Source organism: Hemicordylus capensis, chromosome 6 (genome assembly GCF_027244095.1).
Source record: "Hemicordylus capensis ecotype Gifberg chromosome 6, rHemCap1.1.pri, whole genome shotgun sequence".
Taxonomy (NCBI): Eukaryota; Metazoa; Chordata; class Lepidosauria; order Squamata; family Cordylidae; genus Hemicordylus; species Hemicordylus capensis.
Window position 1 is genome coordinate 59,764,144 of NC_069662.1, and position 11,987 is coordinate 59,776,130.

The following is an 11,987-nucleotide window of genomic DNA, read 5'->3' on the forward strand; positions in this document are numbered from 1 at the left end:
GAGGGAGAGCGAGAGAGAAGGAAGGGAGGAAAGAGGGAGAGAGAGAAAGAAAAAAAGAAGGAAAGGAGGGCGAGAGGGAGGAAGAAGGAAGGAATGGAGAGAGAGAGAAGAAGAAGGAAGGAAGGAAAGAGGGAAAGAGAAAGAAAAAAGAAAGAAGGGAAGGAGAAGAGGGGGAAGAAAGGAAGGGAAGGGAAGAGAGGCGGAGGGAGAGAAAAGGAAGGAATGAAAAAAAGAGAGGGGGGAAGGAAGGAAAGGAGGGCAAGAGAGAGGGAGAAGGAAGAAAGGTGGGGGAGGTACTAGCGCCCGTTATTTTAACGGGCTTAAAAATACTAGTAACCTATAAAGCCCTAAAGAGCTTGGGCCCTGGGTATTTAAGAGAACACCTTCTTTGCTATGCATCATACCGCCCATTGAGTTCATCTGTGAGAGGTTCATCTGCAGTTGCCATCGGCTCGTCTGCTGGCTACTCAGGGACGGGCCTTCTCCATTGCTGCCCCGAGGCTTTGGAACACACTTCCTGCTGAAATAAGAGCCTCCCCATCTTTTACAACTTTTCAAAAGGCAGTCAAGATGCATTTGTTTACCCAGGCTTTTAATTAGATGTTGTTTTGTGTTTTAATTGTGTTTTAATAGTTTTCACGATTTAAATTTTAATTGTTGAAATGTGTTGATCTTTTTATTGGTTGTTTTTATTGTCTTGTAAACCGCCCAGAGAACTTGAGTTTTGGGCGGTATAAATTATGTGTTCAATCAATCAATCAATCAATAAAATAAAAATATCAGCTTCAGTAAGCCCGGCAACAGTGGATCAACCATGCTCAGGTCTTTTCCTATTTCTCCTCGTGGGATGCAGCCCAGCAGGTGGTGGGGTGGAGGCAGAGGTGCACTTAGGTAATTTTGGAGACTGGACCTAAAGGCCTTTGGAGGCCCCCACCACTACCACTGCAAGTTAAGCATCATCGCCCTACATACATTGTGACAAACACAGCATTTTTAACACGTGGGTTCCTGAGGGCACAAACAGCAACTGAACTCACAAGACTGTAAGAATATAAAGCAGGTATATGTATGCAAATATGCAGTAGCAGAAACATTTCAACGCAACATATTCCCATCCCACATATTTCTTTCCCCACTTCCCCCACCCCCACCCGCCACCAAAGCACCCAGCACAGGTCATAATCACACTCAGCCAGCGGTGACCACCCCACCCAGAATAGACTAAAGAGGATTTGCAGGAGTGCAGAGGCCCTGGCCTGGAGGGTTTGGACCTTGGTTCCAGGTGGAGCGAGCAAGAAGAGGTAGAAGTGAGATGTGTGGTACTGAACAATTTGCGGAATCTCAATCACCTGCCAGTGAAGGTCTCAAGATAATGGGTTACATGACAAGCAGGAATGGCAAGAGGTGGTCTACAACCAGTCTATCACTCGCCTACTGCATAGTGGTGAAGTGAGGTCTGAGCCCTGCAGTGAGAGGCCAGACCAAGAGAAGTTTAGTCCAGTAGATGAAGCAAAATTTAGTCCAGGAGGAGGCAGTAAGTGAAGCAACTCCCTCCCCTGCAGTCTGAGGGGGTGGGGGGAGAGAATCATCATGAACCCTGAGAGAGGAATCCAAATACTGCCTGAAGTCCTGGAGAGCTGCTGCCAATCAGAGTCGACAGTGCTGCTCTATATGGACCTATGGTCTGACTCAGTAGGCAGCAGCTTCCTATGTTCTGATGGAAACACTTTGCACTTACAGAACTGAAAGTGTATTTTGGCTTGATAGTCCTGGTGGTGTGTTTCATGCCAATCCCGAAGCGCTGCAGGGACTGTGGACAATGTATTTGGGGCCCTCCTGTTGATGTGTGTGTCACGAGGCAGGTGAGTTGATCTGAGCAATTTAAGATTTGATGACAAAGCCACATGACAGGAGAGAAGAATGGTTGCCAAGCTGGCAACCATTAGAGAAATCTGGACTTCATGTGGAAATCGTTTCACTTGCTTGACAGTCTTGAAGCCATTTTGTTAGCTTGATGCTAGAGCTGTTTGAGCAGATAAGCTTTGCAAGGAGAAAACAGGAAAACTAGTTTAGAACTGCAGCAGTGGTGTAGCAGGACCACTGGTGGCCTGTGTGAGGCGGCGGCCGCGGCCCCACTAACCCCGCTCCAGCCCCCGCGTCTGACCTCAGATGCAGGGGCATGGTCTGGCCGAGACTCTCAGTTGCTCTTTAACTGCCGAAGGGGCCGCACCGAAGGCTGGCGCTGCTTTCGCAGCACAGGCCAGGAGCGGCTCTTCCCTACAGGGCTGTGTTGCAAAGGCAGAGCCAGTCTTTTAGCTCCTGAAGGGGCCGCGCAGCCGAGAGAGACTCTCAGTTGCTCTTTAACTGCCCAAGGGGCTGCACAGTATTGTATGCACCCAGGATGTTATGTTATGTTATGTTATGTTATGTTATGTTATGTTATGTTATGTTATGTTATGTTATGACTGGCCTGTAGAATGCACTTTCCCAACTCCCAGACTACTTTTATGTCAGTCAGAGAGTGTCCTTTCAGCTGAGATGTGGAGAATTGAGCTGCTGAATTATGGATCCTCCGTGTGGGGTTTGAAGTGTTCATTTTTCTTTTGCTAACAACTCACGTTCTCAGTGAGTCATGCAGTCACACAGGGCACCATGCTTGGGATGTTGAGGTCACCACTGCCTTCCCTGGAGTGAAATGTTCCCAAAAATATTTTGGGTTCTGTGGCCTGAAAATGTTGGGGGTCATCCTATGTAAACAATGGGACTACTCAGAAGTAGGAAGTTCTGCTTGTGTGTAAAAATCATGACTCTGGATGAGAGTTTCACAAACTACACAGCTTTGGTACGTAATCTGGATTGAATTCTAGTGAAATCCATAATATTAAGGGGTTTCCATGTTTTCTTAAGAGACTTGCATGTGTTCCTGGGACCAGGTCACCTTCACCTAGCTCAAAAAGCAGTTTCACCTATTCTGCTGACTGCTGTAACTGGAAGCTTTTGTTGAGAAAAATTAACTTTGTATACGTCTGTATCTTAAGTTGTTTTTTCCTTAGACTTGGAGGACCCACAAATCCCTTATCTCTTTTGCTGTGGTAATGGCCATGCCCTCGTGGAGAACAAGGAGAGAGATACTAACTTTTTAACATTTAATCCTTCACATGGAACACCTAGCCAAATTATGTTTCCTTGGTTATATTTTTGTAGACTAATACAATATCTCGGACTGGATATCAGATCTCATGGCCTCATGGCGTGAATATCATCGGCCATAGAATTTCCTCCCTTTCTGGAGTTCAGTTGGAGTTGCCACACCCATAACTATTCTTGTAAAAATAAAGGTGTCCCCCCCCCCTTTAACTGAATAACAATAACAACTTCGGCTGGTACAGAATGTCACTGTCGCTTGTCAACAGGTGTAAGCCGGAGAGGACATCTTGCACCAAGTTCTGGAACATCAATTTGTTTCAGAGTCCAATTCAAAATGCTGCTGGTTTTTTTAAATTGAATTCTCCATTTATTTCAAATATATTTTATATATTTAAAAAATATCTATAATTTATTTCATAGTGACAATATTTACAAAATTCACACGATAAAAAGAATCTCATACATCTTCAGAAGAAAAAAGAAAGAAAACATACATTAAATCATGGAGTACAACATGTTATATAAATGTGGATCTGACTGCTAACATTACTATTCCAATAATTAATAAACAAAACCCATTTATTTACAAATTGGTCTACTTTCCGGTTACACTAAAAGCAATGGGTCTCAAGTTTGTAAGGACTAATTTACTCCATTATGGCTTGGTCATATATATACTATATACTATATACTATCACACTCAATACTTTCTTGGATTTTAGTGTCTTTGCCACTGTCACTGTCTATTGTGGTTACAACTGGAGAGGAAAATGGAGGGCTGCCTGTGTGGCTTTTTTTGGTTTCTCTCTCCCTTTTCCTCTTCTTTTTGTGGTGTCTTGCATCGGTGGCTTTTCCTTCAGAAAGATCCTCCACAGCTGGGCTTCTCGACCTTTTCTTCCTCTTTTTGTGTTGAATCTGTGTTTCACTGTGGGCTCTTGATCTGCTTTGATCTCTAGACATAACACTCTCACTACTTGGAGAGTGTGTTTGACTTTTTCGAGACAGACTCTTATCTCTGGTTCTTGATTTCTTTTTGTCCTTCCTATGTTTGTGTCTGCTGCAATCCTTCTTCCTTTTTTGCTTTTCCCTGTTATGATGTGTTCTCTTTCTTTTCAGGCCATGCCTCTCTCTACTGTGAGAATCTTGCACATCAGATTGCCTTTTTCTAGATAATCTGTAGCCATCATCATCATTATCTCTTTTTGTAGGTGAACTTTTTGACAAAGTGTGGTCCTGTTCTCTCCCTTTGGGTTTCAATTGATTTGAGAGTGACTTATAACTGTATCTGTCAGCCCTGGACCCTACAGAGAATTCTGATGTGGATCCACTAGCCTTGGTATTGCTAAAAAGATGACACTGGATGGGCTGTACTTGCGTCATTTCTTCACTTTTGCCCCCCTCAGCTGATGCCTTAGAGTATGAAGATAACTCAAAAGGTCCAGGAGTTCTCTCTGCTACTGGTTTCACGTTGCCAACACTAACACAGTTGTGAGAGGAATGGCCACTGACAGCATTGGTCTCCGCGCTTGCCGGTAACTTTCTTGGAGGCTCAATTGTGTTTTCAAAGTGCTCTTCATCAGAGCTTTCCAAAGTGTCCAAAGCAGCAGATATAGTAGCACAAACCTGCTCTGACCTGGAGTGAGAAGGGCCTGATGTTTTATCATCCCAAGGTGCCTGACCAATACCAACTGTGAAAGCATTACGATCTGGTTGTTGGGAATCTGCCTCATTTGGAGAGATCGTAATAATGGAGGGTTCAGGTGGTCTTCTTTCTTCATATGAAGGAGCAGGACAATCATAATTGGCATACTTATCATATGAATCTATATCACAAGGGCCACTGGCAAAGCTGATGAATTCGTGGATAAAGTGTTCTGTGCAATGCAACAAGAAAGGTTTTAAATATTCAGTGAATGCCTCGCTCTCCATTTCAATTCTAGCTACAGTGCTCATGATAGCACGTGTTACAGTAGCGACTAGTGATTCACGAGCACCATACAAAACAGTAAGTTCACGTTTTACCCACGGGATTAGCCTGTAAAGCCTGGCAGGATTGCTGCGGAAATATCCGGCTGAGATAACTCTATAGGGTCCTTCACCTGGATTGTTTCTAACTCGGATACCAGAGCGATATAGAGCTCTTCGGTAGTTAATTATACCCTGTTGTAGAATCCTTCTAAGAGATAGGCGTTCCACGCCAGACTGGTGCCTTGACACAAGGCATCTGATTATCGGATGCATCTCTGAATCTCTAAGCCTGGCTGGCTGGCTCAACAGCCCTTCAAACAATACCCCTTCATCCGGAGGAAACGCTGTCCTAAAAGTTCTAGATGAGGAAGGTTCCCTCAGTGTAGTCTCGTAATAGAATCTCCTCCCATGAGGAAGAAAATAAGCATCATCACCTGAAGGCCTTACTATATATTCCTCATAGTAATCTTCAGCACTCAGACTGTGCAGGATTGTCTGAAAACACTGTTTGCAGAGTGGACATTCTGCTTTGGTGTTGGACCACTCCTGTACACATCGAAAGCAAAATCTATGGCGACAACTGTCTAAGGAAGCCACATCTTCAAACTGGTCCAAGCAGATTGGACACGTAGAGTCTGGAGATGCATCAGCTGATGTTGGCTGATGCAGCCTGTTTGGGCTAGACCTGGCTGATGAGTCATCTGTCTCCGATGCCATTCTGCAAATATTCTGTAAAAATAAAGAGAGAAACATCAGTGTGCACTTGATAAAACACCTGCTGATCAAAACCAGTGCTAAGTTAGCTTTTCTATAGAGGTAGACTTTGGTCTACGACCGAAATAAAGTTTTATTACTATTACTAGAGGTAGACTTTGAATCAATGATGTGTCTTTACGGTTCAAATAAGAATGGGAAATCCTTCTGGAAAGTGCTTTACGACATTTTCCAAAGCCCTAAATAGATTGTGATGAAATTAGGTCTGTTTGATTTATATATTTCGTAAGCATTAGTAACTTTAGAAAACAAACAAAAAACCTGTGCTGTATATGATATCTAAAACAAAAATTCCTAAAAGCTGCAAGTATTTGCATTTGGTTAGGAGAACATTTGAATATTTGATTAAGAGAATATAAAGCATACGTAATGTGCTTGTTTCTGTTCAAATAAATACAAGGCTTCAATGGAATTTTATTTTTACTGGAATGGTTTTTAAAACTGAAAGGCAATATGGAAGTGTGTTTTATAGAAGACATAATAGCGCGCTGCTTCAAACAGACATTTCTAATCTCCACAGCTTAAAAATGCCAACGAGAGACTGCTCTGCTTTTGCTTGAAGTGAGACCAGAACTAATCAGTTTTAGGTTTGCCTTCAGCTGCAGTTTGAGATGAAACAAAGATTTTGGGTTTTGTATCTCCCATTTGTTGCGCCCAACAGCAGACTTCGTGGCCCTCGAACGAGTCGCCCAAACCGGGACATGAAACGCCAGAGGCAGGAGGACGACGCGGCCGCGAGATGCTGCCAGCCAGGCCCTCCTCGGCATGAGGCACTCCAGTCCCGTCCCGTCCCGTCCCAGGCAGGCAGCACACACAGGCGACGCCCGCGCTCCGCTCAGGTTGGGCGCCGCCACGCAAACTGCCCTCCGTCCCCGCCACCAGCACCATCACCGCTTCGCCCCCGCCCCCAGGTCGACACCGGCGAGGGAGGGGGAGAAAGGAGGCTGCGCCCCCCAGCAGCACCACCAGGCAGGCAAGCAGGCATGGCAAGACTCCCTTCTCCCTCTCTCGCCTGGCAAAGGAGCAGACTCGTGCCAAAGAGCAGCAGAGTCGCAGAGTCAGCACCGCCCCGGTGGGCGGGGAAAGGGCTCCTTCGCCCTGCTTTGGCTTTCGGGGGAAGCAGCCTCGCCACGCACCAATCAGGAAGAAGAGGAGGACGACTCAAGACAGCTGCTGCTCCTCCCAGCCCAGAGGCGCCCGGCAGGAGCGCACACTGGCAGGCAGGCAGGCGGGCGGGTGCACGCGGGGGCCTCTTCTCGCGCCTCTCCAGACTCCGTCAAGGCTGAAGTCCGCTGGAGCAGCAGCGGAGACCGGACAAGACACCTGCTGCTGAGGCTACTGCTGCCGCCGCCGCCGCCGCGGACCAGTCCCTGACTCGGAGCGAGCGAAGCGTTCTAGCCAACGGAAGCCAACGCTTAACGGTTTTGAGCTCTGGCGGGGCCAACCGCTGCTGGCTCTGGTCACTTTACTCCCGTTCCGTTCACGTGAGGCCGCCTCGCCTGCTTGTGGCACGGCCACCGTTTCCCCCAGTGTCTCCTCCGGCCGTTGCCTGGAAGCTTGCCGTGGACGATCCAGGGTTACGATGAGGCGCCCTCTTCCCGGAGCAGCGAGGAGCTTCAGCGGGTATCTCGGCGCTGCACATGCTGGAGCTTCTCGCCGCTCCCAAAAAGAGGGCCGTCCGGCCCTCCAGCTTTCCCCCTGGCAGATCTAGTCAGTGCATGTCCCTCAACGGGGCGTTCAAGAGAGACCCTGAAGTGTCCCGAATGGGTTCCGCGACGGAAGTCCTGTTAAAAGAGCATCAAGCTCCCCCACTTGGGCAAGAGGGGAGCCTGCACAAGAATACTACAGAACCGAAGCAGAGTACGACTTCGCATATTAGCTACTCAAAAAATCCCTGATGGTTTAACCCCAGAATGAAGGCAGCTTTCTTATTCTGGCACAAGATGAGCAAAGCCAGGACATTGGCATAGAACGCTGATGCCAGAGCTGCTCCCCAGTAATTGTGGAGGCTTAGGTCCCCACCACCACACACACACACACACACACACACCATGACACTTGCAAGATTGTTAACACGTGGGTTCTTGAGGCCACAAACAGCAACTGAACTCACAAGACTGTAAGGATATAAAACAGGTATATTTGTGCAAATATGCACTGGCAAACAGGTTTCAATACATATTTCCATCCCACATATCTTTTTCTCTCCACCCCCCCCCCCCAGCACCACCCGGGACAGACGAAGGAGGATTTGGAGGCCCCCAAGATGTGTGGACTTCGGCCGGAAGTCCAGGGATAAGAGTGCCAAATGTGCTCAGTTATGTTGCTGTGCAATGTCACAAAATTGTGCTCGCGTCCAACTTGCCCTACACACACCGACATTTTTCCTTGCCCTCTTTGGCCCAAATCAAGATGGGGAGGATGGCATCCCTGGCACCAGCAAAAGTGCTCCATTTTATCCTGTGTCTCGACTGCCTTATGAAGCAGCTGAGCCTTACTGCAAGGGTTTTCAAACCTGAGTTGCCAGGAGTTGGACTATAATAACTCCCATCATCTTCAGACATCCTGGTTGCCTATACAGGAGTGGTAGCCCTCACTGTATTGCTACTACTGTACAGGAACACCCATTATGTTGCGTTCCCAAATCCAGAGTATAAAACTTGGACTCTCACATCATTCCGCAGGGGAGCTCCTAGGGCCAGGCAGTGTGGTTAGCTCTTGGAGAGCCAGGACAAGCCTCCCTGCTTGGGGTACCATATGGCCCCATTCGTCTGCTGGTGCAGTGTCCTTCTCATCCTCCCCCTCTAGCACTCCATGAACCAGTTGAGGCTTTAAAAACAGAACTGGAAGGGACCATGGACTATACAACACATTAATGACTCTAGCATCTTTTATAGTCTATGGGGACAAGGACTATAGACAATGTCTTTAGCATCTTCTAAGTCTATAGATCTTGACAGAGGAGAATCAGGCCAATTCATATCAGATGTTCCTCTTTCTTCCTGAGCTTGAGACCAGCTACTGGGATGCTACTGCCATTCAGTCAATACGGTACACTATAACACTTACTTTCTGTTGAATCAGGAGAAGGATGATGAAGGGTGCTAGAAGAGGGCTCCCTTTCAATTGATGAATCCATGTTGCAGCTAAGGGTATAAGTAGGACAACTCACAGGATAATTCCTCTAGCAATACAAATGCTTCATAAGACAACATAGGAACAAGACAACATGGGATATCTTCGCTGGTACCTGATGGGAGAACATATAAACATATGCATCTACCTTATACTGAATGAGATCATTGGTCAATCTAGCTTAGTATTGTCCACACTGACTGGCAGCAGTTCTCCAGAGTTTTGGATAGTGTTCTTTTCCAAACTTTCCTAGAGATACCAGGAATGGAACCTGAAGCCTTTTGCATGAGAGAGAAGCTTCTCTCCCCATTTTCACACATGCTCAGATCAAAGACACCCCTTATATTAAGAACCTATCTGCTTTATATCCTTACAGTCTTATGAGTTCAGTTGCTGTTTGTGCCCTCTGGAACCCACGTGTTAACAATCCTGCAAGTGTCATGGGGTGTGTGTGTGTGTGTGGCAGAGGAGAACCAAAGCCTCCACAAATACTGGGGAGCATCTCTGGCATCAGTGTTCTGTGCCAGTGTCCTGGCTTTGCGTAGCTGGAGCCAGAATGAGAAAGCCGCCTTCATTCTGGTGTTAAACCGGCAGGATTTTTGACTAGCTAAAATGAGAAGTAATACTGAAGGCAGCTTTCTCATAACATCCATAAAATAACCAACTAACTCAAAAGTGTGGCTGAAAAATGTGTCTTTAGCTGTTTCCTAAAAGCCAACAGCTCTTTGCCTGTTATGCAAAATGTGAAAGTTGACTAAAGCACTGTGAAGTCTCTCCCCTCTGGACATCAACCACCAACACTTGGGAATTATCTTTTATTTCAGGCAGCTCTTGATCCATAGAAAACTTACATACCCCAGTTTAGTTTTTCACCTTATGTATTTTGCTCTGTGAAGCAGCACTGGTATAGATTCACTCACCAACTGCAGACTGCCACCTCCCCTGCCACATTTTCCAATATTTATTGGCGAAGATACCCCAGCTTATGTTGAGGAGCAGTATTAAGTGCATCCATCACCAATACATTCTACAATTGACACTACAAAACTGGTGCTAGGGATTAAGGTTTTCCATGTTCTTGAGCCTTATCACCCTTTACATCCTGAGATCAGCCTATCAAACATAACACCAAAACAAGCCATTTTGATTTAAAATGTTTTAATGTAGAAATAGTATCACTGCCAAACACTCCCTTGGTATTTTCAGTTCCGCATATCGTTCTGTGTCTTGAAAGTGTACTGTACCCCCCCCCCCATTTCCTGAATGTACAAGAGGAAGTGGTGGTTGCTCCAGGAGGAGAGTGTACTCTGCACCTTAAGCTGTTAGGATGTACATTCACTTGCCCTGATCAAGTAGCAAATATTTGTAAAATGTGAAACAAAACATTTTCTGAAATGGAAAATGTTCATGACTATATTTTTCTGCAGAAACTATATTTTTCTTCAGGTTCTATTAATTACCAATTAATTCACAAGTTAATTACTTCACAAATTAATTTTTGAAGCAGTACTACATGAATGGATGCCAATACAACAGTAGGAAGATTAGGCAGTTTTAAAGTTGTAATTAGCATTTTCCCAGGTGATTTTCCCCTCGGAAGTACAAGAGGGTATGTTCATATATGTCTGTCTGTCTGTCTTTCTGTCTGTCTGTCTTGCACTATTGATCTGTAAACAGGGCTAAAATGAAACCCAAATACATATGGTAATATCCAAACCAAAATTCAAATGGTCAATTCACTAGATTGGTTTAGATTTGCACAGCCAAACCTAAAATCTTTGTTTCATCTCAAACTGCAGCTGAGGGCAAACCTAAAACTTGCCATTTTTAACTGTGGAGATGGGAAGTATCTGTAGAAAACACTATTATGTCTTCTATAAAACACACTTCTATATTGCCTTTCACTTTTAAAAAGCATTCCAGTAGAAATAAAGTTCCATATACAGCCTTATATTTGTTTGAACAGAAACAAGCACATTAAGTATGCTTTATAGTCTCTTAATCAAATATTCAAATATTCTCCTAATCAGGGGCATAACTATTATTGGGCAAGGAGAGATAGTTATCTCGGGGCCCACTGCCTCGAGGGGCCCCCAGGGGCATGTCACATGACTCCCTGCCCGCCCATGTTGCACCCCCTATGAATTAATGTTGTCTCTTGGAGATTCAAAAACAAAAACAAAAAACAAAAAAAACCCACTAACAAAACATTTTCAAATTATGCCAAAACTATTCTAGTGCAAACTTGTAAGGAAAACTCTCCCCATTCCAACAGTATACCTTGTTGTGAGAAAATTAGTGCAAAAGTATTAAAAGGTTTGAAAAGAATGAGGGGGGCTGGATGCTCTGACAAAATGGATCTGTTTTTGTTTTTGTTCCTGCCTTTTATTCCTGAAGCTTTCTCTCCCTCCCTGCCCTTATTAAAAATATTTATACGCTGCTTTTTAGCAACAGAGTTCTCACAATGGCTTAAATAGCAAAATATGAGGAAATGGTTCTCTTAACATGTTTCCCCCTTTAAACATTACTATTTTATTTTATTTTGCTTTATGCCTGTAGCATGCTCCCCCACCAAAAGTCTATTTTTGTACACTTGCTTCAAAATAAGGCTTTGCAAATCAGTTCACAAGAAACGCATTTAAATTTAAATTGCACATGAAATGATTGGCTGTCTTTAAATTCTGCAAAATTGGGGTAATTCCATTCTGCTGTCCTATTTGAAATCAAAATGGTAGCTTTTCTTTCTGTAGTGCATAGACACCCTATACATTGTATATATACTGTTGTATATAGACATACACTATAGTTGCATATGATTTTATTTTTGCATATGATTTTTTTTTTTTTTGCTTAAATGAAATGTACTAAATAAAAGATCAAACTGAATTGCATGCTGCTGTGATTGGTGTTAAAAAAGCCATTTGAATGTGCTTCTGAGTACATGCTTAGGATTGGAGTGCATG

The 11,987-nt window shown here is 44.7% G+C and overlaps 1 protein-coding gene across 2 annotated transcripts; it reads right to left on the bottom strand.

The window, feature by feature from the left end:
* Window positions 1-3,501: 3,501 nt before the first annotated feature.
* LOC128329021 (E3 ubiquitin-protein ligase Topors-like) lies at window positions 3,502-7,753 on the bottom strand. Of its 2 annotated transcripts, none has more exons than XM_053259403.1 (2): window positions 7,026-7,753; window positions 3,502-5,844 (listed from the first exon to the last, which is right to left on the bottom strand). In XM_053259403.1, the coding sequence occupies exon 2, from the start codon at window positions 5,830-5,832 to the stop codon at window positions 3,832-3,834; it is 2,001 nt and encodes a 666-aa protein (XP_053115378.1). In that variant the 5' UTR covers window positions 5,833-5,844; window positions 7,026-7,753; the 3' UTR covers window positions 3,502-3,831. The 2 variants fall into 2 exon arrangements, with proteins under 2 accessions (XP_053115378.1, XP_053115377.1); XM_053259402.1 differs by lacking the exon at window positions 7,026-7,753 and adding an exon at window positions 6,483-7,001.
* Window positions 7,754-11,987: the final 4,234 nt, after the last annotated feature.